The sequence below is a fragment of the Mytilus trossulus genome, chromosome 1, assembly GCF_036588685.1.
Source record: "Mytilus trossulus isolate FHL-02 chromosome 1, PNRI_Mtr1.1.1.hap1, whole genome shotgun sequence".
NCBI lineage: Eukaryota > Metazoa > Mollusca > Bivalvia > Mytilida > Mytilidae > Mytilus > Mytilus trossulus.
The window spans coordinates 14,129,813-14,156,756 of NC_086373.1; the positions used below are offsets into that span (position 1 = coordinate 14,129,813).

The following is a 26,944-nucleotide window of genomic DNA, read 5'->3' on the forward strand; positions in this document are numbered from 1 at the left end:
CGAGGAAAATTCAAAACTGAGAGTCCATAAACAAATGGTAAATCCAAAAGCTCAAACTCGTCAAACGAATATTGATATTGATATTCCTGACCGGGCACAGGCATTTTCTTAAGTAGAAAATGGTGGCCTAAACCTAGTTTTATAGCTAGCTAAACCTCTCATTTGTAATAGTGTCGTATTAAATTCCATTCTACAACAAAATGTGAACAAAACAGACAGAATAGGCAAAAATGTAAAAAAAAGAGGTATAATCAGTTTATGTTATGTGATATATACACAAAATCGATGTTGTACAGGGCTTCATCTGCCAATGAGGTAGGAAAGGTTCTTTGTGACTTAGGATATTAAAAGATTAACACAGAAGAGAGACAAAAAAATAAAAACGACCAAAACAGTACACAAAACACAAAAAATAAAGACTTATCAACATGAACCCTCCTTACACCTATAAATTCGTGCATATGTTATATCAAGTGGTTATCACAAAAAAAGATAACAGGCAAATGACAATAGCGTTCCAAAAGGTAACCCATCAATCCATATGTTGTTAATATGTGAATTGTAAAGCCCCTAATAATAAAGGATGTAATGAAACTGCTTTGTACATATGTTTAGGAAAGATGTACCATCACCATTATCAAAGGCTTTTTATTAATGTTATAAAATTGCTTAGTCTTAATGAATGGTTTAAAAAAGACACTCATTAAATGTAATTAAGTAAGCCAGAGGATTGTTTTGTCTTCATAACAAAACTGAGAAAGGAAATGGGGAATATGTCAAAGAAACAACAACCTGGCCAAAGTGCTGACAACAGCCAAAGGCCACAAATGGGTCTTCAACACAGCGAGAAAATTCCACACCCTGAGGTGTGCCTCGGTGGCCCCATAAATAAAATTGTGTACTAGTTGAGAGAAAATGAACATCACAGCAAACTACAAAAGATATAACTATCTTGGACTAAAATTAAAACCATACAAGACTAACAAAGGCCAGATGCTCGTGAATTGGGACAGGCACAAATATGTGGCAGGGTTAATGTTTTGTGAAATAACAACCCTCTCCCTATATCTCAAGCCAATGCAGAATAAAGAAACTAATAGCAATTCACTTTTTCATAAGACTATTCAGTGGAAAATGAATTAACATATTATAAGAGCATTTAAAAGTATGAATGATATTTCATGTAAGGGACAGGAGCACTGACTTCAGAAATGAAAACAATTCTATTTACAAATATCTAATGAGAGGAACACATTTTTTCAAATATTATTAATGACTCATAAATTAAACAAAGAGTATGCTAATAAATTAATATTTAAATCTGCATGAAAGTGGGACGAAAGATACCAAAGGGCCAGTCAAACTCATAAAACAAACTGACAACGCCATGGCTAAAAATGAAAAAGACAAACAGACAAACAATAGTACACATGACACAACATAGAAAACTAAACATATGTTGTTCTGTCCATACATATGTTGTTCTGTCCATACATATTTCGTTCTGTCCATGACATTTGTTGCTGTTGGAACAAAAATCAAAGTAAAACACCACAATTTTTACTGCAATTATGAAACAATAATAATCACTATGATGAATTGTTATATTTAATAAATAAATTTCATATATTTAAACATATCTATTACAATCAAGTGAGGTCACATGAGTTTCTAATGATACATTCATCATACTTTAAATATAAATAAACATTATAAAACTTTAAAAAATAATTATTACCAAGTTATTCCCCTTGTACATATTATCTGATATGTAAAATTGCGTACATACTTCTTTTTCTCAAAGGAGGAAAAAGAAAATCCAAAATGATAAATGGTCTTGACTCATTTGATCAAAGGTCAACTATAATCTTAATCTTCAAAGAAAAAAAAGTTTGAAATGTTCATGCTGATGTGAAATCTAAACAATAATTTACTCATCAAAGGTATTAGATGTTTTAGATAAGGTACAATAAAAAATGATGTTGCTGCATCAATTTCTTCAAGAAAACTGAATTTGATAATGAATATTACAATGTTTGTGAACACCATATAAACAAATCATAACAAAAACTAATGGAATGTTTATTATAAAAAAATATCACATACAGCAAAAGGTACACAAACATCGCATAAAAAATGGACGGACCTACTTTATAAAAGGGTGGACACATACAAGTCAAAAAGGTTCACACAAAAGCACCTAAGTTGTAAAATTGCTAAGATATACTATAGACATATAACTATAAAATGAAATTAAAACTATGAAACAATAAAAATTGTGTAGTAACTGTTACAAATAAAGGTAAAATATACCATTTCTAATTTATCAACAAACAAACTTATTTAACAATACTAAAGTTGAAAAAAATTCAAAATAAACAAAAATGTTTACATCTAAACTTACATAAAAATTTATTCAACAATGACTTTGGACACATTTTACTAAAGATGTATCACAGAATATTGTTCAAAACAATCTAGTGAGATATAACAATGAGATTACGCTTTTATAATGAAACTGCACAAAAAATGATAGGAAATGGTTTAAAAGTTCAAAATGAGTACATATAACTAATGTCCCAATGCCTAACTGAGAAAAGATTATACATAATGCTTACCAGATTTGTAAATACAACTTAATACATAATTTGTTTGGAGCTATATAGGCCTAACAAATTTAATAAAAGCACACAATGCATTTAATTATTTCTGAGAATTTTATAACCCTTATATTCCCTACACTGCTAGCTCTTAAAAATTGATTAGAAATTCAAGTCTAGCTATCTATGTGCACACAGTTTTGATTATCACATAGTTTGAAAATTATTCATTTACTGGTCCAGGTATTTTAGATGATCTCTGTTTTCTGTGCCCTTTCTTCTCTTCATAAGAGGATTTGAAGGGTCACCTTTCTTTGTTGCATGGAAGCGCCATGAATTGTTAAAACAATCAATCTGAAAAAAAGCAACAATTTTTTTTATTTCAACAATGCATGAAAATAACTTCAATAAAAGAATTATGACATTAAACACTTTAGCAAGAATGGAAATAAACACCTATAAACTTTTAAATACTTTCACTTTTACAATCTCTCTTAAATTCTCTCATTTTGTAGATACATTTTAAGCTGTTGGTCAGCTTGTACTGAAAACTTTCTGCAATTAATGTTTACATTTTGTAAAATTTTCAAAAAAAGTTCAAATATTGTGTAAGTGACAAAGTGTAGATTGAATTCAGCTAGGATGTACCAATACAACAAACCACATTTTATAAATCAAAAAATGCAATAGAAATAATTTTGCTACTACTAAAATTTACTCAATACAGAGTTATTGGTCTAAATGTTTATAATTAGTTGATTGTAGTATCAATAGTATCATACAAAAAAGTAACCCAACAACTCAAAAAATCTTTAAAAAAAAATCTTTTGATAGATTTATATATACATATATTAAGTTCATAATTAGAAAGGATAATATCAGCTACTTACAGGAATAAGATTGTCTTTTTTATTGTCTTTTTCTATCTTCTCTAACTCTTCGGGAGAGAGCAATGAAAACCTAATCTTAGGTATAACTTTTCTGGCTACTTCACTCACTGATTTTTCTAAAACTGTCTAAATAAAAAGATACAAATGTGATATTTACTATTCATTTTGCATATAATTGAATGAATCAAAAGCAATTGTGAAATAAATGGTGAATGTGGCTAGTACATTTTGTGCTGCCATATTTATCAAAACTTCTACTTGTGTGTCTTAAACTGTATTTCCAAATTTTGTTCATTGTCTTAGTTGTCATTATTTTCACAATCTTGAGATCAAGGACTAGCCCAAATTTAACCAAAAAGACAAGTACATGTAATAACTACATAAATAACTGAAATCAAAGCTTAGGTAACATATGAAAAGTTGAAAACCAGTAGGTTTTTTTTAAGATACTCTGTGTGCATGCAAGTCTCCTTTTAGTATTTAACGACATTTAAGTGCTTATTAAGGCGGTATGGGTGTCTTTCGCCATCTTGGATTGTAAAAAACAGAGAATCTAAGGACCATATTTTCTATCAAGTTAGCAAAATTTGATGCAGGAATGCAATATTTAATGTGAATTTTCATTTAAAAGAACCAATTTATAAGAATATAACTTAGAAATATTCAATTTTTACAAGTGTAGATTATTTTTGGTTGTTTTTTGAATATTTTCAAATTGGCATTTTAAGGGGAGGTAACTCTAAAACAGTGCATTTTCTGAAGGACTCTACATGAAATTTTCCTTTTTTGTCTTTTAGCCGGAAAAAACATACGGTGACCCTATCTTTTCTTTTGATATTCTAAAAGCATTGTCTGAAAGCTATCTTTTTCTAATTTATTATACGATTCTATCATTTTGTTTAGTTTCTATTCACAAAATGGTGCTTTTTCCTGTATAATCCATACAAAATTTGTCATTTTGTCACAACCTGTAGCTTGAGAAAATGCGCAGTGACCAATCATTTTTATAACATTTTTGAACATGTATCAATAGATACTACATTTTGACAAAGTATGAACAAATTCTATCATTTTTTTTTTAGACTCCCATACCACCTTAATATTTCTGAGCTTACTTTTATACTGAGGAAATTTCATACCGTCAGAATATTCAGTTTTTCTTTAATAACTACATTTAGGTACTTACTGAGTTAATGGTTGCCCAATCTTTGACATATTTCAGCAGTTCAATCTCATCCATTTGTAAGTTATCACTTTGTAGAATTTCATTCATAGATTCATCCGAAAGTTCCTGGAATGCTTTGGACTTCAGAACAGCCTAAAATCAAACAAAGACAAATTACGTCAACCAAAAATAGTTATAAATGCTACAAGCTAGGGTATCCAGATATTTGAAGATAGATTTTTCTTGATTTTTGTTATATACTACTGAGTCATTGTACTTATAAATTTTAATATAAAACTGGGGCTCACAGACCTAGTTTTTTCATTAAAATACATTTTAAATTAACAAAATCAAAGCTATTTTATATTGTTTATACAGGATAATTGATTCTTCCTTATTGAAGACACAATAACAAAAAAATGTTTTTCATAGATACTTCTATAATATAAAAAAATAGGGAGTCATGGCCCTTATTTTCCTAAAAAAAAATAATGGTAAATCAAATTCAGTATAATTATCTCCCCTTGATTCTAAAAGATTTTTTTCCCTTAAAAGGTTAATACATGCAACAACACTTTATTTTATGAAATTTTTATCTTTATATTTAATATTTATATGTTTTTTTTGTATATACATTAATACATAGTTTGTAAAAAAATGTTATAACTAAAAAGTATTTTGCAACATAATGCCCAGATGGTCAAAATAAGAAAGAAAACACAATAATACAGTGTTTTTTATGTCTGATTATCCCCCCAATTCAATGACAAAATTGGCATGTAAAATTTCAGCTGATTATCATTTTTAGTCATTATTTAAGAGCACACAAAAGACACTGTAGTATATAAAGATGTAAAGATAACTTAATCTTTAATTATCAATTGATGTGGTCTACTGTACAGTAAATTGATGTGGTCTACTGTACAGTAAATTGATGTGGTCTACTGTATAGTAAATTGATGTGGTCTACTGTACAGTAAATTGATGTGGTGTACTGTACAGTAAATTGATGTGGTGTACTGTACAGTAAATTGATGTGGTCTACTGTACAGTAAATTGATGTGGTGTACTATACAGTTAATAGATGTGGTCTACTGTACAGTAAATTGATGTGGTCTACTGTACAGTAAATTGATGTGGTGTACTGTACAGTAAATTGATGTGGTCTACTGTACAGTAAATTTATGTAATGCCATCTTGTTTCTAGAGATAATTTTTAATATCACTCCACTCTGCTAAGAAAGGAAATTATCAGTCAGTAAGATCAACGGAAAATTTTATAAAAAAGCGATAACTATACATTATTTACCTCTGTGTGTTCCTCTATGAACCTGAGAGTAGCCCCCAATAATTCAATATTACTATAAGTGACAGCTACTTGTAGACATTCAGAGTAACTGTATACATGTATTACTAACCTCTGTGTGTTCCTCTATGAACCTAAGAGTAGCCCCCAATAATTCAATATTACTATAAGTGACAGCTACTTGTAGACACTCACAAGCGTTGTGTACACTTAGATTTTCTACAAGGTATAATGCTGCAAGCTGAAAAATACAACAAAACACAGCATGTATTTGAAAGATGTGTAGACATCATAATAACACAGTCAGAAAAAGACATGAGATGTGTGCATTTGACAATTTAAATTTCAATGAGATTCAATTACACAAATATTCAGAAAAAAATGGTTAATTATTGGTTACATTTTTAAAAGTGTTTTCTTGTGTGTCCATTCATCATGCAGTTACATTTTGTGTAACTTGTTTATGTACATGTATTGTCTTTGTCTTTTGATTTTCTATTCTCCTTTAAAGTTAATTGGCATTATATCATTTACCTGTTTCAATGACAGTTTTTCTGGCAATATCAGATTCATGTACATTGTACCTACCAGTGGCGGATCCAGAACTTTTTGTAAGGAGGGGCCTGCTGACTGACCTAAGGGGGCCCGCTCCAGTCATGCTTCAATGATTCCCTATATAATCAACCAAATTTTTCCTATGAAAGGGGGGGACCGGGCCCCCAGCCCCCCATGGATCCGCCCAAGCCTACCAACTAGATATGACCACTATACCTGAATTCATTTCTTTATGAAAACCATTATTTGTTACTCTTTCATTAATAATTTTTGCACATTGTAGATTGATTGTAGTATTCCTTTTTGGCTCATCATACATTTTTACTGTAATTTCTTTTATGACAATTTTAGTTGTCAAAATGGTCTACATTATAAATCAGCTAAATGATTTTTTAAGGTTACTTTACGAATGTCTTTAAATTACTGATTTTCATTTTGCCAGTGTTTTACAGTTGTCACCCTATAAGCCGTATGAAAGAACAGAACTTAACTATGAACATTATCCAATAAAGACCTGGCATTCATACATGTACGAAGTATTACATGTATAATAAAGTAATTAATTATATATGTCTTACTTTTCTAAGTTCATCTAATCCATATTCAATTGACACTCCAAATGTATCTAAAGCCTGCAACAGATTAGGTAGAAATGTATCTTTCAATTACATTATATATGACAATATAGTTTTTTCTAACTTTTCATTCAACAGAATTCTGTATCCTAATCAGTATACAGCAGAAATAAAAATAACCACTTACTACTAACTAGTGAAAAACATTTAAATTTAACATCCTGACGTGACAGAAATTAAAATTCAAAAACAATTGATCATTCAAAAATGTACACAAAACTAATGGGATATGGTTAGAATGTTTTAAATTTTATTTAAGATCTAAAGAACTACCCATAGTACTATAACATATGTACATAAATGCATGGTTTATGACATATGTGATAAATTACTGATTTTAAAATTGATTTTTAAACACATTTATTAAGATGCTTACAATTTTTGGTGTAAGTGAGACACAGTTTGTATACATAAACTCTAACATGGCCTGAAATATTTCTGGTGATGTGTCTGGTAAAGGAATCTCTACATCTCTGTTAGGGGTCTGTTCAGCAAACAAGGCTTTAAATATGGCTGATCTTGCTGATAGAATACATCTGTGAGCGTAAAAGGCTTTTCTGTTTGGTCCAATTTTGAACTTAACATCACTAAAAAATATGAAATACATATGAAATCTTATTTTGTTTTTGGCATGCTTCAAAGTTTATTCTAAAAATAAAAAATCTTTGAAATAAACCAGAATTCAGTTTTGTTTGGTATTTCCCTAAATCTTACTGCCTTTTCTCCTTTTGGTTTAGAATTTCAAATAGACTTTCATTAAAAGGATTAAGTTGTGTACAGGATTAGAACAAAATGTACTGATATCACATATACATGTACATGCTTAAGATTTTAAACATATGATTACAATGACAGCTCACATAAAATACTAATATAAATCAAGTGGCTGAAAAGCTACACCATTTAAAAACCTCATACATTAAATAGGTAATCTAACACAAAAAATGTTTAAATGCATCAGTACAAAAACAGTGAACCTTTGTGTGTGTAACAATGAAACAAACCCTTTCTGTACTAAGTTACCTTGCATGCTGAATAAAGGGTTCTTTATTATAGACCATTTTAAAATAACTAAATATTAAAATTGTGCTTCTTTTGATTCACATTCTTCTCTTGTAACAAATACAAATTTCCATTTTACTATTTGTTTGTAATTTTGACTATTCTTCTACATTAAAATTGAGTCTGTCAGTCAGTTTATTCATGCAATTTTTTCTGAACAACATAGTTTTATCTGGTTTAATTGATATTATTAATTTTTAAAAATAATTCTGAATGTACATTGTATTTGCCATTCCCAAGACAGGAGCCTGTAATTCAGTGGTTGTCTTTTGTTTATGTGTGACATATTTGTTTTTCTTTCATTTTTTATGGGCCCTGTAATTTGGGAAATAAAAATATTCTATTCTATTATATTCTATACATAACATTACATTATTACATTGTCATTTCAGGTCCTTTTATAGCTGACTATGCAATATGGGCTTTGCAGCATTGTTGAAGGCCGTAAGGTGACCTATAGTTGTTAATTTTTGTGTCATTTTGGTCTCTTGTTGAGAGTTGTCTCAATGGCAATCATACTACATGTACATCCTGTTTTTTTTTATATTAATCAAATTGCTCAAATGACTCAACACCAATTGCAATTTGTAAATGGTCTCTACATTTTTTTTTGTACAGTCAATCACTAAATTATTATTTAAATGTAACATAGTTTTTCTGGTACCTGTATTATTCATATTAATTGTGAGTTTTTAAAAAATACCCACTAAAGTCTACAAAAAAAGCCTTGAAATGTTTGTCTATATTATTTCTAATTAATGAATCGTGAAATGTGGAAAAAAAATAATTATGGTTTTAATCAAACTTCTTAAACTTACACTTTAAATTTGTGTCCAGAAACAATATAAAATTGAGAAAGGAAATGGTGAATGTGTCAAAGCCACAACCACCCGACCATAGAGCAGACAACAGCCGAAAGCAACAAATGGGTCTTCAATGTAGCGAAAATTCCCGTTTCAATGCATTTATGTATTGAAACAAAATGGCTCAAAGGTGTCAATTTAAACAGAAATTTCATGGGACATTTAAAAATTGATAAAATAGCATGTTTTTTTATTTTTGCTATTTGTTGAAGGCAGGCCTTACAATTACCTATACATGTAGTTGTTTTGAAATATCTGTGTCATTTAATGTGGCCATGGTCTCTTGTTGAGAGTTGTCTCTTATTAAACATGTTAAAGCAAAAAGCAATCATACCACATATTTTTTTATATCATAGCCATTCATCTCAGATCATGTGTTTTCGTACTTCATATGAATTCATACTAAGCATCGAGTGGGATAGGAGGGGGTCCTGATCCCGAAATCCTGAGGTCCTGAATTCAAATAATTTAAATACTGACATCCCGAATTTCGAAAAAAAAAAGAATTCCCGGATCCTGACAGTTTCAATCCCCAAATCCTGAGCTTACAAATTCCCGATCCTGGAGTCCCTATAAAGGTCCTATCCCCCCTCAAGCATGATGTTTCAAAAGGATTCTTAATAGCACGAAAACCTGTAAGAGAACATATAAAATTCCTTACAATCTATAGACCTAAACTCAGTTATTTGTCTGTTACCTTACAGTAATTCAAATGATTTACGAGAATCAGTACTGTAGCCATCAGTCTTTACCCCTAGACCACAAAATCTGTGTGGTGGAAGGGATGTGGACAAAATAAAACCTACAAACATGTAGACAAAAAGGCCAAGGGAAACCTTGGATCAGGACTGCACAATTAGTCTGGACTCAGGTATTTCCATGTTAAATTGGCCGCATTTTCATTTGATCTATTGTTTTATTTTTCTTTAATCTTTACTAGTTTTGGCTAAATCTCACAAATTAGCTTCATGAAAACGGTTACACTCCATTATTCTGACAGCCCATTAGTCCGACAGCGCATTGGTCCGACAACCCATTAGTCTGACAACCCAATAGTCCGACAACCCATTGCTCTGAAAGCCAAATACTCCAACAACCCATAAATCCGACACTTAGCAAATCAAGTATCAGGGTAAAATAAAATGTGCCTGTCTGTATTATTACGTTTAGATATGTAATAACATATCTTAAGAAATAACTCAGTATATATAACATAAAGGCTATGGTAGTTCAAATACTTTCTATATACTAGTAGTTGAAATCTGTTTATAGAATAGAACAGAAAACAATATTTCATTTTCCGGCAGTGTAAACTGACACAAACGACAAAATATAAAGACAAATAAAATACCAAGACACGTAAAACGAAAGAGGGACGAGGGTAAGGACTATGCAGTTGCAATACGCATGTGTATCAACTCCAATATACTGAGACAAATATCCGGCATGGAAAAATAATTGGAATCAAAACCACAAATATTATATGGGGACGAAGTCCCCAATTATGGTAGAAAAATCAATAAAAATAATTTTTACAAAAAATCGGGAAAATTTCCCGAATTTTTCATTCTACTAATGAACTCAAAATCGTTAACTTTTTTTTTCAGATCTACTTCCTGTTCCGGTTTTCCCCGCATTTGCGCAGATATCTGTCTTGTTTGCATGAGACTGATTTTTTTATATATTTATCAGTCTAGTAAATTATAAGATTGAATCTCAATACAAATTCAATTTTAATTAAAAACCAATTGTTCAGAGAACAATTGAAGGTCTTTCCACTGAAAACAATGTATTTTAATATGAAAGTTGTAAAATTAAGTTTAAAATGTCATTTCAATCGTCAACTGATAGATTATTGTACGCTGATTCCAGAAATATATGGTTTCTATACATTTTTTTTTAAATAAGGGAGATAATTTGTTACTTCCGGTTTGAAAAATGTTACTTCCGATAATATTTGAATATTTAATTGACAGTGATTCCAAAAAGATCTGGTTCTATATACTTTTTTATTAATAAAGTACAAAAAATAGCTACTTCCGGTTTACACAAGGTCACTTCCGGTTATTTTTTTCAAGGTTAAATGGTTTGATACCTTTCGCCAAAAGTCTCATGGCTATATCATGTATACATATGAGCTGAAAGCAAAGGTCATAAACTAGAAGGTCAAATTAATCTATGACCTTGAGATCAATTTCAAGGTCATAAACCAAGGACCTAAAATCAAAAGACCATAGGTCTTAATTATATTTGGTTAATCAGTTATATCACCATACGCATATTTTTAAATACAAGAGGGGAGAAAACTCACTTTTAAGTTTAACGTACCCTTGGCAATCAAAATTTACGTGTTACGACATGTCGCAACTAACAATTTAGAAAAAATAATTTGTCGATATCTTATACGGTTTCTGGAAATTAGTGGAAATAAGCCAAAGTCAAAAATTAGAATATGACCTTGACCTTTGACCTTCACCTATTTTTTATTTTTTTGGACCAAGGACCTCAAATCAAAAGATCCTAGGTCTCTATCACTTATGATTTATAAGATAGAAATTCATATCACTTATATCAGATGCATAAGGGGAAATAACTCTCATATGGAGCGGTCATATCGCTTCGGTCAAAATAGGACAAATCATGCGAAGGATATAACGAGCAATTTTGTAAAATAAATTTGTCTTAATCTTTTACGGTTGCGAAGGAGATGCGCTAACAAGGAAAACAGTGTTTGGGGAGATAACTCCTACAAAGAAAAGTATTCGTTTACGCAGGGTAAATTTCAAAAGCGCATAAACTGTTCGATATCATATACCAAATATCTAAGCGACATATTGCTAAACAAATGTTTATCGCAAGAGCAAAATTAGGCGGAAGAAAAAAAAAAAAATAATCAGAAGAAAAACAATAGGTCTTTCCACAGAAAAGTGGAAAGACCTAATTATTGTTTGATATGAAAAAAACGTTACCTGATGAATGCGTTTCTTTTGTTTACATCAAATATGACGTCATAACTTAATTCCCTTACAACAGAACCAAAATCGGGAACGTTACGTACGGTATTTCGGGTTCTTTTATCAACATGATTGAATTAAAAAAATAATACATACAGACTTCATCCCCATTCACAGGTTATGCCTGCCTCATATTAGAGAACCAAGTTGTTTTTTTTAGAGAAAATTTACCCATACACATAACAAAATTGCATTGTCGGAATAATGAGCTGTCGGAGTAATGGGTTGTCGGAATAGTGGGCTGTCGGAGTAAGGGGTGTCGGACTAATGGGATGTCACCATGAAAACTTGGCAGTACAGCTGGGTATATATTCTTTTTCACCTGACCGTACCTGTGTTCTTTATTGTTGATAATCTTTTTCATTTCTTTAGCAAATTCTGTAATGTTCCCTTCCATTTTAAGATCGTTAGACATTCTTAAAGATTATTATCACACTATTCTGATAATTTTCCACTGTATCCAAGCACTTGTTTTTCCGGATGTAGAATTAGCTCGAGTCGTAGTTCCGGTTTTGAAAGTGTAAAGTGTTCATTCACCTTCCAGGGACATTCAACTCTGCTTAATATGTAGGGTAAATAAGCAAAGCAATGCAAGAATGTTTCAGCAAAGACAATATTTTTTAATATAGAAATTGAACACAATACACATTTGCCATCAGTGATAAGAATTATGCTATCACAATAAAAATCCGGTTGTAACTAGATTTTGTAAACAAAAAATATGTTTATGTTGTTGGTCCACAGACAAATATGAAGATACTCATACTGCTCAAGAAATAATTGATGTCAGTTACGGTCACAGTCATCTTATGGGGGTCTCATTGGGGGGTTCCGATCCTGGATCCCGCTTATTGTTTTGTCAGATTCCCATATCCCGCTTATTGTTTTGTCAGATTCCCATATCCCGCTTACACTATATGCACGTAAGCAATTCTCATTTTTTTGTCATTTCCGAGTCCCACTAGACCACAATTCCCATTTTTACAACACAATTATTTGACTTTCACGTGTCACGCTTACAAAAATTCGGCAATCCTGGGTCACGCTTAGATCCCAATCGGACCCACTCTTATGTATGAACCCACTTATTGCTCATAGAATTTGGTTTACTTCGAATTCAGACAAATATTTTTATTTCATTTAAAAATCAAACTTTTTAAAACTTTTTTTGAAAAGGGGGGACAGGACCTTTATCAGGACTCCAGGATAAGGTGTTTTTTAGGGCAGGATTTCGGGATTGACCCTCTCGGATCTGGGAATTCTTTTTTTGAATTTCAGGATGTCTGGATTAAGATTTATTTAAATTTCGGGACCTCAGGATTTCGTGTTTTTATGCATTAAAGTATTTGGTTTACTTTCAAGTCATATTATTTAGCCATTCCGGTAAAGAAACCCTCCAAATACTTATATATATTTCTTTGGTTTTCTTACTTATCATGAAATTGTGTTTTATTAATCATTTAAGTTTTGATCAATTATATGAGCTACATGTAAGTCCTCTCAGATAAAGCATATTGTAAGCCTACTCTTGTTTACATAATCCTTGAACCTGAAAGGAGTAGGTCCGGTAAGACCCCTTTTTGGCCCCAAAATATAGCAGTTTTACCAAATTGTTAAAATGTAAACTTTTAATTATTTATTGGACAGAAGAATGCTTCTGCTACATTAATATTGGTTGTTTTTTTTGCAAAACAATGCACATATATCGAGTACTAGCACCATTAAGTCACGCTAAATTACTGAAATCTTCACAATTCTATCATTTTAGCTAAATTTTAGACGGTTTTCGTGTAAAACGAAAGTGGCCGCATTTGTGTTCATCCTTAATATTGAAATGTAAGTTGTATTTTATGATAATACATAACATATATAAAGATTTTGGATGAACACAGATGCGGCCACTTTCATTTTTGACAACAACTAAACTATCTAAAAAGTGACATTTTTCGACATATTTGGTAGATTTTCATATTTGAGCTTGAATCGGATCGTTTTTAACGACTAAATCAGTTAAAATCTTTCACATAAACTAATTGATTCAAATAAAATAGACACTTAAGTGTTTAAAAAGAGGTCAAAATCATTCATCAGATGAACTTGAAATTTGAGGCCAAAATTGATCCTTACCGGACCTACTCCTTTCAGGCCAAAATCAGCCCTTACAAGACCTACTCCTTTGACATACTTGTATGAAAACAAATATCTTTTATATACAGGACCTAAGAATTTCCTGAGTTCTAAACATTTTTTGCCAATTACCTCAGGTCAACTTTACTACTGCAGTTCATTTATATAAGGAAAATATTGAAAACTTGATTGTCTATAATTGATATTTCTTTTCAAACAATTAAAAGTCTTTATACTTACATGTACATAAGTAAACCAAACTATCCTATGCAAACAGAATGACTTAAATATGTTAAATGTTAAGTTCAGATAAGAGAAAGAAGAAAATATATAATTTTCCAATTTTATTTGCAAATGCCATGACAATGTGCTTGTTTTATTTGACCATCCTTCTAATTGCAACAAAAAGGCAAACTATGTCATTAATTTTCATGTGAAGTGAAAATTCCAGACATTTTGTTGTTATATCAAAATTCAGTTAGTAACTTGTCCTCATAACTAAAAATTTATCCCTCAAAAATCATCACAAAAGTGTTAACACTTTATTGGTTTACTAATAAGATAATTCAAAGTTCAAGACTGCATGTATGTTCAATCTATTAATACTTAAACATGTATATGTAAAAAGAATTCCTTTCAAACAATATTCAAGAAAAAATGAGAACTTCTTATGGTACTAGACTAGGACACACAAGTAACTGCAGGCAAGCAAATTTAAAACTAGGACTATGCATTAATTATTATAAAATCTAAATGTGAAGGAGGGTAGGAAGGGTCCTGATCCCGAAATCCCGAGCTTAAAAACATGAAATCTTGAAATCCCAAAATCCTGAGGTCCCGAAATTTGAAAAAAAAATTCCCAGATCCCGAAAGGGTCAATCCTGAAATCCCGAGCTTAAAAACACCGACCCCGGAGTCCTGATAAAGGTCCTATCCCCCCTCAAATGTGGAAGTTGCAGTCTATTCTATTCTTGTTTAATGGCTGCACGGGTTTACATGTATAACCACAAAATCTTGGTGTAAAAACAACTACATTGTATTTAATGACATTTCTACAATCTTATTCTATATTTGAGATAAAAATAATGAAAATAGGATCTAGGATGTAAATGACAATTTCAGTTTGTCCACTTTCAACTTCCCATATTTCAGTAGCAACAGATATAACCCTCTCCCCAAATGTATGACTTAAAATATCTCCATTGATATTTAAAGATAATTTATTTTCATATTATAGACATTAAAAACAGGGATATTCTCTTTATATGATTTTTTTTTCTTATCAGGTACATACAATATTCAATGAAATGAAATGAAATTGATAAACTAAAATCACCAGAGAATGAATTACACCAGATTTCTCAACAGACTTAGTCTGGCTAGAAAGCCCTCACCAATTCGTATATTGAGTAAGTAATTATTATCTATAATTGAATCAGAATGGTATTCTATGTTTGAATTTATTCTATGGGACTTAAAAAGATGTTTGTGTATATCAAATGATTATGTTAAGAAAATGATGGTTATTCGTTATTTTTTTCTGATAACAAGCAAAAAATTTGCAGTTGGCGGATGGAAGATATTTTTTTTTTATTAGATTATAGACTTTAACAAAATTTGCTAATCTCTAGTGGTATCATAGTTTATCAAGGCTTAATTGAAATGAATCAAAAGTGCTGGTAGTGAAGTAAACGTTTTTATTGTTGGATTTAAATTAGGAATAGACAGGATGACAGGAACTGCATTGTTTGTCTTTTTCATTATGAGCCATGGCGTTAGTCAGTTTTTTGTTTTTTTTTTAAATTTATGAGTTTGACTGTCCCTCTTGTATCTTTCGTCCCTCTTTTATATATGTATATATTTTCAACCTCTTTTTTCAGACCATGAGTGCTTTTAATGTCTTCACACTTAAATATATTGGATAGGTGTTAAATTAATGATCATGATATGTAAGTCAAGGTAAACATGCCCTATTTATAATTTGAAATTATAATTTGATAAAGCTTTCAATAACTGTAAGTACATGTACTCTCAGATTAATACTTTGTGGCATTAGTAATTTTGTTAGCTGTTTTTGTGCTTAGTTCCAATCCCATGAGTAAAGCCCTTTTCAACTGATTTTTAGTTTATTTTATACTTGTGCTGTTACCATTTAGAATTTTCCTTGGAGTTCTGACAGTTATTTTGTTATTTTACTTTTTACACCACTGTTCAAGGTAAGGTGGAGGATTGGATTTCCTTTGATATTTCATTCCTGCAAAATTTCCTAGAGGTTGATGGTTGTAATAAAAAAAAGATAGTATGGTAATTGAAAACTCACATTATCATGATTATTTTCAAGTTTAATCTAGGAAGGTATGAAAACAAAATCTTAAAATATCAAATGTTATGGGTTGTGGTATATTAGGAAGATATGAAGATAGTCAGATAGTCTTTTTTTTTTTATACAAACAGATTTCAATTGTGAAGTTTTAGTTTGAATAAAGTTTAAGTTTTAAGGAATAGAATGTCTTGGAACAAATACACTTTAGCAACAGGTCATATTTTAAATGGTTTTTGCCAATACTCATTTGAAACACAGCACATTAATAATACTTCTGAGATATAGCCAATGAATATGATTTTTTTTATCAAAATTAAAAACATTTCAGCTGCCATTTTGAATGAGAGTTCAGCCGAGATGATTTCAATGGCAGGAGGAATGCCAAATACACAGACTTTCCCAATAATGGAGGCTTCTTTCAAACTAAGGTATGACTATATATATATACTGTAAAAGCAGAAATTTTCGTGGATTTAATTTTGTTTTTTTCGTGGAAAGAACACATCCACGAAATTAAAAAGCCCCAGGAATATTTAACCTTCATATACTTTCACTTGCATTTAATAGAAACAACGAAATTAAATCCCCATGAAAACTTATGTAGATACAAAACCACAAAATGTTTACCCCACGAAAATTAATGTTTCTACAGTATATATATAAGAACAATATATGAGTTTGCTGTTACCTACAAATGTCAGATGACAAGTGACAAACTTGACCATAGCTAATATTTTTTTTAAAATATTAATTTTGATCAAAAGGTGAAAAACTTTAACATTATTTATTATTGGGTGATTAAATAAATAAAAACATAGGACAACACTCATATTCAATTATTAAAATCTGTTGAGTTTGAAAAGTATTAGTGTTCAACATACTTTTTACTATTTTGTACAGCTTGTTAATGTAGTGATTGCAAATAAACAAGAACTAAGCTATCAAATTACATTTTAGGGATGGTACTGTGTTAAAGCTTGATCAGAAAATTATGAATAAAGGATTACAGTATGCTCCCACACCAGGGTTTGTATTGTTAAAAGATATTTCTAGAAATTAATACTGTTTTTGAAAAAAACGTGCTAAAGAGACACATCTGTTTGGCAGTGCAGAATATATAAATATGTGTGAATCAGAAGCCATGTTAGTCAGGATGAGGATGTTGTGATGTTAGGTGTAGGTAGATGGCAATGCTATAGAAAATTTACTATGTTGTTTGTTCATGAATATTCATGACCTGTAACCATGTTTATACACTTAATATCTGTGTGGTCACCTTCCTGAAATATTGTCTCTTTCTATAGAAGAGTGCTTTGCTATGTTTATTCATGCATACTAATTATGAGCATTTGTATTCGTAATATAAGTTTATGATAAGGTCAGTTTAAGGACCAAAGAAAACAGACACAATTAAAAAAAATAGCGCTTAGACTATTTTTTCTTTAGTCTGCCAGATTTGGTACAGTGGATAGAAGGCTTACAGTCGAGGGTGCATAACCCGCCAACTTATAATGACAAGAGCCATCCAGGTAAAATGGAATGCTTGGTAACCTGTGGGAGTCAAGATGGATTATGTAAGGTAATAAATAATATTTGATTTATTGAAAATTCAGAAATTATTGCATTGTTTTTTTTAAGGCTAAAAATGTGACAGTATCAGGATCACAATAATAAAAACTTACAATCATAATTTTCAGAAGTGATTTTTCCTTCAAGTTATTGTAAGCACATTAATTATAGAATAACAAATCAAAGAATTCAAATGAAGAATTAAGAAATATATTCAATAAGTAACTGAACAACAAATTATAAAGAATATATTACACTCAAACAATCTTTTTCATATCAGACTTATAAAGCATATGGAGTTGTCTTTCTTTACCTGTTTTATGGTGACTTGAAAAACACCGGTACCACTCAGATTACAATTCTACCTTGACAGGTAAGTTTGTATCTAGCCTATAACATACTTATTTAGCCTTGAGAATTTAAAGGTCAGTTTATCCCATACATACAAAAGAAGTTTACCTATGAGGGTCAGAATGGGGTTAACAGAATAGAGAATACATGTAATAGCAGCAAAAAATAATAGAGAATAGAGAAAATGAACATCAAAATAAAGAATAGAGAATAATTTACTGCACTGCAAAAGTATAAAGAATAACTGTGCAAAATAAAGGGTTACTTAGGTAACTGAAATGCAATACTGATAATATAATCATGATCAATGTACATAATGGATAAATAATCTTGTAACAGAAAGACTAAATAGTAAAATCATTTTCATGAGAATTTTACAGTATGAGTTATTTCAAGGCTATTAAAAGAAAATGTCCTAAAACTTTAAAGAATACAGATATTAAAAAAAACCATCCAGGTCCTCAGGTTATTTACATTGTCAAAATATAGGCCACACCATTGTTATTCCAAGAATAATCTAGACATCTAGTCAAACCGGTTTTAAACTAGAGATCAAGTCAAACTGGTTTGGTATAACTGACAGTTTGCTCCTGCCCTAGATGTCTATTTCACAGTGACCTTATGTGTTTGTGCTTAGAGTACATTGTACTGTCATATTTATTGATTTTTTTGTTGGGACATGACCTAAACATGCAAAACAGTGGCTTGAGATTTCAATTTAAAAGGAATCAATAAAATCTTAGAAAGTTTATTCTACATGAACTTATTTTAGTATAATAAATTAATATTTGGAATTTTATATCCTGATTGATGTTTATTTTTTTGGGACCAAGATGTTTTCTTCATTCTAATTCACATTATAATTATTTAACCTTCAATTCACATTAAAAGATAATAATAAAAAAAAAATTCAGCTCTCGTTTAAAATATTTTGCAACTAAATTTGGTGTAAACAAAAAACAAGAGAACCTGCAAGCATAGTCTATTTCTATAAAGTCAAGCCGACATTTTTTTTTATATCTGAAAAGAAAACTAACAGGTAAAAAAAAGGCCGAAAGTAACCCCTAAAATTCACCATTAACATATTTTAAACAATTGAATCAAGATGCACAAAGTTTAAGCATTGGTCAGAATATAGGGTTCTTTTGTACTTTAACAATATCACAAGAACAATAAAGTGACCTTAATTTTGGACAAGGTAAATGGCATGAAGCCAATTTTACCAACTTCTTTTGTATGAATGGGATAAACTGACCTTTCAATTCTCAAGGCTAAATAAGTATTTTATAGGCTAGATACAAACTTACCTGTCAAGGTAGAATTGTAATCTGAGTGGTACCCGTGTTTTTCAAGTCACCATATATATGATCATTGATACATCTATGGTATGATGTTCTGTGTATGTTAGCCAATGAAGTATCTTTTAAAATGTGGTTTTTCTTCTATTCTCAGGCATTTGAAGCTTTAGTTTCTGAAGGAGATAATGTTTTATTGGAGCATCCAACATACTCTGGTACTTTGGCTATAGTAAGTAGTCCAGATTAATTTCTTTTTTTTTTGCACAAGAATTTTTATGCTGAAAGTTATGTTTTTTCATAAGTTTAAACAGTTTTGTAATATTTTGAACAGTCAAGCATGTTTTCTTGGTACATGTTGAACTTTCTCACATATATTGTACTAATTCCCTAACAAAGTTATTAAAAAGCGGACATAAATTACCCAGTAGCACATGTATGTTATTTTCTTAATTATTTGAGAAAATGTTAAAATATTAAAATACCCCAAATCCCTGACCTCTCTATACTTTTTAAAATTTTGTATTCAGTTACCACCATTCATTTCATATGCAAAATCTATGGGCACTTTCTTTCCGTTAAAAAGTTGTATGTTAAGAAATTTCTGATTGAAAATTATAGTTTAAAAATATAAGAATTGAGTGTGAAGTAAACTGAGATTTGGAGGTCTTAAAAACTGTTGTTTCATGCTTGCATTCTTTCAGTTACAGGATAAAGCAAGCCTCTTAGTTCATTTATACCCTGTTCACACTATACCTTTTTAAACCGGGTTTCTACCTGAATTAGTAAATCCAGGTAAATCCAGGTTAAAATCAGGTCGAACCCAGATTAAAATTAACCCTCACTTGAGTTGGAGTTAATGTGTGTGGGGGGGGGGGGGGGGGGGGAACCCATATTAACTACCTCACTTTTAAGTGTGAACACAAAGGGAAGTTAATTTGAGGTTGTTGCTCTAGTGACATATATGAAATTTGCTTTAAAAGTCATCAATTTGACGTAACTATTACGTGACGTCTGATTTTGACAGACATCCAGTAAATGTGTATACTGGGTCATGAATAATATAATCATAAAGTATAAAACAAAACAAAAAGAGGGATTTAAGTTTATTTTGATAATCTGAACAATGACAAACGATGAAACCTATATCTCTTTTTGGGCAAAAAAAATGGGTGCAATTTGGATTAAGTGAAGTTATCTGAAGAAGAAAAAAACAGAAAGCCATTGTTTGTGAATGAACTCCTCAAATGTGACCATTTGGGTAAAATATTTCAGACTTTAAAATAATCATTTGTCATGAGAAAAAAAATATGTACAGTCGACATGCAGATGTGGGTTACATTTTTTAGCTCACCTGGCCCGAAGGGCCAAGTGAGCTTTTCTAATCACTTGGCGTCCGGCGTCGTCCGTCGTCGTCGTCGTCCGTCGTCGTTAACTTTTACAAAAATCTTCTCCTCTGAAACTACTGGGCCAAATTAAACCAAACTTGGCCACAATCATCATTAGGGTATCTAGTTTAAAAAATGTGTGGCGTGACCCGCCAAACCAACCAAGATGGCCGCTATGGCTAAAAATAGAACATAGGGGTAAAATGCAGTTTTCGGCTTATAACTCAAAAACCAAAGCATTTAGGGCAAATCTGACATGGGGTAAAATTGTTTATCAGGTCAAGATCTATCTGCTCTGAAATTTTCAGATGAATCAGACAACCCATTGTTGGGTTGCTGCCCCTGAATTGGTAATTTTAAGGAAATTTTGCTGTTTTTTGTTATTATCTTGAATATAATTATACATAGAGATAAACTGTAAACAGCAATAATGTTCAGCAAAGTAAGATTTACAAATAAGTTAACATGACCAAAATTGTCAGTTTACCCCTTTAGGAGTTATTGCCCTTTAAAGTCAATTTTTAACCATTTTTCGTAAATTTTATATATCTTTTACAAAAATCTTCTCCTCTGAAACGGCTGGGCCAAATTAATCCGAAATTGGCCACAATCATCTTTGGGGTATGTAGTTTTAAAAATGTGTGGCGTGACCCGCCAAACCAACCAAGATGGCGGCCATGACTAAAAATAGAACATAGGGGTAAAATGCAGTTGTTGGCTTATAACTCAAAAACCAAACCATTTAGAGCAAATCTGATATGGGGTAAAATTGTTTAGTAGGTCAAGATCTATCTGCCCTGAAATTTTCAGATGATTGGTCAACCCGTTGTTAGGTTGCTGCCCCTGAATTGGTAATTTTAAGGAAATTTTGCTGTTTTTTGGGTTATTATCTTGAATATTATTATAGATAGAGATAAACTGTAAACATCAATAATGTTCAGCAAAGTAAGATTTACAAATAAGTCAACATGACCAAAATAGTCAGATGACCCCCTAAGGAGTTATTGTCCTTTATAGTCAATTTTTAACAATTTTTCATAAAATTTGTAAATTTTTACTACCAGTAACATTTTCCACAAAAAACTACTGGGCCAAGTTCATTATAGATAGTTGTAATTGTAAGCAGCAAGAATGTTCAGTAAAGTAAGATGAACAAACATGTCACCATCACCAAAACACAATTTTGTCATGAATCCATCTGCTTCCTCTGTTTAATATTCACATAGACCAAGGTGAGTGACACAGGCTCTTTAGAGCCTCTAGTTTTTTGTTGAGAGGGAAAATCTCAAACCAGGTTAATTTTTTATCAAGTGCAAACTGGGGTAATTAATTTCGGGTAAGTTAACCCAGGTTTTCCCCACGGTGCAGATTTTATAATGTGAACACAGTATTAGGCATGTTTAATATAGGGTCATTTGGATCATTACAGAGAACTTTAATGATGAAAAGGACAAATAATGTTTTTTCTATCCTTTAGATGTTTGCCAGTCAGTTCCACCAATGTTTTAGTTATATCAGAAATGGTTGACCAGGAAAATTTTGAATGAATGTTTACTTTTGGAACATGATGATTGAAAGATTTATTGAATTTAGTGGGTTATTTGATAGCAGTTATACCCCTCCCTTCATAAGATCAATAAAAGTTTATCTTTCGTTTGACTTAATGTTTGATATCTTAATAACATTGCTAACATCTTTAAAAAACCTGATTTTCTCTTGATATTTTATATTTTATTAGGTTGGACCTATGGCAGCTAACCTTATACCAGTAAACTCAGATAGTCAGGGATTAGATCCTAGTCATTTACGAAAGACATTATCAAGATGGAGTCCATCTGATTTTTCAAGATCAGGCAGTGGTGCTCCTAAAATTTTATATTGTATACCTAATGGGGGAAACCCAACAGGAACTAGTCTAAATTTAGAAAGAAAGAAAGAGATATACAAGATTGCCCAGGAATATGATTTATTGATATTGGAGGATGATCCATATTTTTATATTCAGTTCACTAAGGTACATTTTATAACAAGATTAGTTTAAAGCTTATAGATTATTAGCCGGTTTTGTTTTCTCCAAAATTTACACTTTTATGCCCCACCTAAGATTATTCTTTCTGGTTTGTGCGTCCGTCCGTCCATCTGTTCATCCGTCTGTCCCGCTTCAGGTTAAAGTTTTTGGTCAAGGTAGGTTTTGATGAAGTTGAAGTCCAATCAATTTCAAACTTAATACACATGTTCCCAATGATATGATCTTTCTCATTTTAATGCCATATTAGAGTTTTTATCCCAATGTCACGGTCCACTGTACATAGAAAATGATAGTTCGAGTGGGGCATTCGTGTACTGAGGACACATTCTTGTTTTTTTATACATTTGGAATTTTAATGCATCTAAAAGAGGGTCAAAAGATACCAGAGGGAGAGTCAAACTCATAGATAGAAAATAAACTGACAAAGCCATGGCTAAAAATAAAAATAAAAACAGACAATTATTAGTACAGAAGACACAACATAGAAAACTAAAGACTAAGCCACACGAACCCCACCAAAAACTGGGGGTGATCTCAGGTGCTCCGGAAGGGTACGCAGATTCTGCTCCACATGTGGCACCTGTCGTGTTGCTTATGTTATAACAAATTCGTTAAATAGTCAACTTCAATAGGTCACATTTGTGAAAAGGGAAGGGTATTGTAGTTATGATATAAGGAACATATCCGATATCATCTGTGAATTGGTTATTCCATAATGGTCTACTTTGTATCTGTTATAAAGAGGAAAAACAATGGTCAGTGATTAGTAAACAAGCAGAGGAGGGACAACTTTATACACATGACATGCTTATTTGTCTTATATTATAGACCAGTAGCAATGATGATTTACATCATGTGGTTTTGAGGAAATATACTGTACCATGTGATGCTTTTTCAAATGCATTCTGATCTTGCACTAATTGAGGAACTCATCAGTTTTAAAAAATCTGAATCAAGGAAGAAATATTTATTTTTATAGAAATGAATAGCATCTTTTTTTTTTAATCATTTTTAATTAGAAACTTTACATAGAAAAAATTCTGTTAATCTTTAATGTAATAAGATCCAATAGTTGCTATTTTAGTTTTGCATTTTAAACTTAATAAATAGGAACATAAAATCTTTAAGATATGTTCAACTTGCAAAAAAACACAAGTATTGATACAAAATGTATAAATATAGTTTACATGGATTTTATTATAGTTTCATTGCCAAATGTTCTCTGTTGTTATAAGTATTTTATATATTGTGTCTGATTGGAAATCCATTATTTCATAATAAAATTAGCTATTGAAATATCACAATTATGACAAATTTGATGAAAAACAATACATATTTGCTAGACCTATTTCATTTTCATTTGTAGCCTTATATACCTAGTCTGTTATCCATGGATGTAGATGGAAGAGTTTTACGTTTTGACTCAATGTCAAAATTGTTATCGTCAGGGTAAGATAGTCTTATATTTAAATGGTCGTAAAAAAAAACCTCCCTTATTTTTTTACTTTAAAAAGCTCAATAAGCCAATGATGATAACTTAATATCTTAATAGTTTTAAGATTTATGCATTGACAAAAGGCACTGATGTGCTACTTTGAATGAATTTGATAGGACCAAATTAGTTGAGGAACCGTAGCTCTTAGGATCTATGGTCCGCAAATAGTCAAAAAATAACATAAGGACCTAAGAGCCACGGTTCCGCAGCTAGGACCTGATAAGCCTTTAGGATTTTAAATGACCAAAGCAAAGAAAAATATTTAAAAATAATAACCTTTGATATTCTATGATCAAAGATGGTAGCATGCTTTGCTTTCACACCAACACACCACTTCAGGAATATTTTTTTTTATATAAATATTTGAATTATATAAGTGATAATTGCACATTGCTAAGGACAGATGCAAGTATTATGCACATTATAAATCATTGATAGCATTTGAAATATGATATACTCTTATATTTTTGTAAAGTTTTCATGATTAAGTCTGTATATAAGATGCGTTACTTAATTTGTTATGGCTGTAATGTCTTAAGCTATGATACAAGTGGAAAAAAACACACTTGAAAGACACATGCACCAGTGAAATTTTATCCATTTGTATTTAATAACTAGGAAACAGTAATTTTTTATTTATGGTTTGAGGAAAATCTTTATCAATAACAGTTACTTAAAATACACTTAAAAATAATGTCTGTATTTATTGTTCTTATTAGAATGAGCTATTCATAGATCAGTACCTAGTCTAGCTTTATATAAAATGATACTCTTGACATTTATAAATATATATGTGTAATTTTTTTTTCAAAATAGGGTCAAATGTGGTAAAGAAATTATATCATGGTAGTACATTTTCAAATGTTAATTCGTTACTTCATTATTACAATGTTTTTGGTTTTTATATTTGAATTTTTAGTTTTACTGTTTGAAATGGAATCTTAGATGTCTCACCTGTGACACAATTCACAGAATTGTGAGATATATGACTGTTAAACAGAAAGGCAGTATAAAAGTTATACTTTAAACTGCTTTTATATAATAAAAGTAAAGTCTTTATAATGTCATTGGTTCAATGCATATTTTAAAATTTACCTTCAAAAGGAAGTCTCAAAGCTGAAAGTTATAAAAGTCATAAAAATATGAATACATGATAAGTTTTATAACCAAATAAATCCTAAAATTAGGTAAAGTTTGAAACCCTTTCTCTTTTGATTTTTTGTCTGAAATGATATAATTTAAATGTATCATCTGATAATTTATTACAATATTGTAACAAATCATTATCAGAGCTGAAATATGGACTTTTGCATGGCTATACATATATCAGTTTTATTTATCAATTTAAGCCATTAAAGAGCATTTAGGGATTTACTCTCTACAGGAACATTAAAAGCCAAAAGTTTGGGAAAACCAATGATGTATACTGGGTAAATACATAGGGATTTACTGTACAGAAAACCAATGACAAAACAACTCCCAGTCAAGTGTAACTTTTGATGATTTAACCTCCCCTTGATAGTTTAAGTAAACAATGACATCACACCACAGCTCAGGTGGATTTTGCTTTGTCCACTGGCCCACCATGGGAGTGGGCAACGGGTGGGAAAAACTTCTACCTTGTCCACTCTGTCCATCTGTAGGAGTGGGCATGTATTTTTTTTTGTTTACTCTAAAGACTTGCAAGTATTATCACTTGAAAAAAGCAGATAAGCATTTGTAATCAATATTTTTACAAAAAAGAGATTATAGCTAGAGTGGGCACGGGTGGACTGCCCACGGTTGGCCGGTGGAAAAAGCAAAATCCACACGGGCTGTTGTGTCAATAAACACCTCATAGATACCAGGATTGAAATTTTATATTTGCGCCAGAGGCGTAATTTCAACTATTTGTCTACAAAAGACTCATCAGTGACGCTTGAATCAAAAATTGTTAAAAAGGCCAAATAAAGTTCAAAGTTGAAGAGCATTGAGGACCAAAAATTCCTAAAAGTTTTGTCAAATACAGCTAAGGTAATCTGTTGCGGAGGTAGAAAAGCACTATTTTGGATCATGGAAGGGCTACTTTCACACACATACAATCTGAACTGAAGTGGTTGAATTTGTGGTCTGACACCTTTAGGCATTGACTTTAAACTTATAAATTGTTAATGATTACTTTTTAAGGGACACAGTCTCACCTTCAGAGTACGTAAGTTAGTATACTGTTGGCCTATGCTTTCATTGTACTATGTTTTCCTTTATTGTACTGTATGCCTTATGTTCATCATTTCATTT

General features: G+C 31.0%; 2 protein-coding genes across 6 annotated transcripts in view; one reads left to right on the forward strand and one right to left on the reverse strand.

The window, feature by feature from the left end:
• Positions 1-1,595: 1,595 nt before the first annotated feature.
• On the reverse strand, positions 1,596-12,613 carry LOC134715956 (BTB/POZ domain-containing protein 19-like). Its single transcript, XM_063578553.1, has 7 exons — positions 12,423-12,613; positions 7,528-7,738; positions 7,095-7,148; positions 6,074-6,202; positions 4,677-4,808; positions 3,491-3,616; positions 1,596-2,954 (listed from the first exon to the last, which is right to left on the reverse strand). The coding sequence occupies exons 1-7, from the start codon at positions 12,503-12,505 to the stop codon at positions 2,832-2,834; spliced, it is 858 nt and encodes a 285-aa protein (XP_063434623.1). The 5' UTR covers positions 12,506-12,613; the 3' UTR covers positions 1,596-2,831.
• Positions 12,572-26,944, forward strand: part of LOC134715934 (kynurenine/alpha-aminoadipate aminotransferase, mitochondrial-like) — a 33,571-nt gene continuing 19,198 nt past the window's right edge. Inside the window, exons 1-9 of one of the 5 annotated variants that reach the window (XM_063578502.1) lie at positions 12,572-12,662; positions 15,504-15,626; positions 16,869-16,968; positions 17,498-17,566; positions 17,987-18,119; positions 19,913-19,987; positions 22,882-23,157; positions 24,539-24,621; positions 25,484-25,513. In XM_063578502.1, the coding sequence (XP_063434572.1) occupies positions 15,560-15,626; positions 16,869-16,968; positions 17,498-17,566; positions 17,987-18,119; positions 19,913-19,987; positions 22,882-23,157; positions 24,539-24,621; positions 25,484-25,513 (833 nt within the window). In that variant the 5' untranslated portion in view covers positions 12,572-12,662; positions 15,504-15,559. Of the gene's footprint in view, positions 12,663-12,751; positions 12,876-15,503; positions 15,627-16,868; positions 16,969-17,497; positions 17,567-17,986; positions 18,120-19,912; positions 19,988-22,881; positions 23,158-24,538; positions 24,622-25,483; positions 25,514-26,833; positions 26,855-26,944 lie in introns of those variants that run through there. The other 4 variants (XM_063578520.1, XM_063578511.1, XM_063578529.1 and 1 more) reach the window with 4 other exon arrangements.

What these genes read in the sequence shown, in the direction of transcription:
- LOC134715956 (XM_063578553.1), bottom strand. Translation starts at nt 12,505, where the DNA reads ATGTCTAACGATCTTAAAATGGAAGGGAACATTACAGAATTTGCTAAA. An exon ending in GATTAGATGAACTTAGAAAA is followed by an intron (nt 6,203 to 7,094) that starts GTAAGACATATA and finishes TGTATTTTTCAG; the next exon opens with CTTGCAGCATTATACCTTGT. An exon ending in AAAAAGACAATCTTATTCCT is followed by an intron (nt 2,955 to 3,490) that starts GTAAGTAGCTGA and finishes GCTTTTTTTCAG; the next exon opens with ATTGATTGTTTTAACAATTC.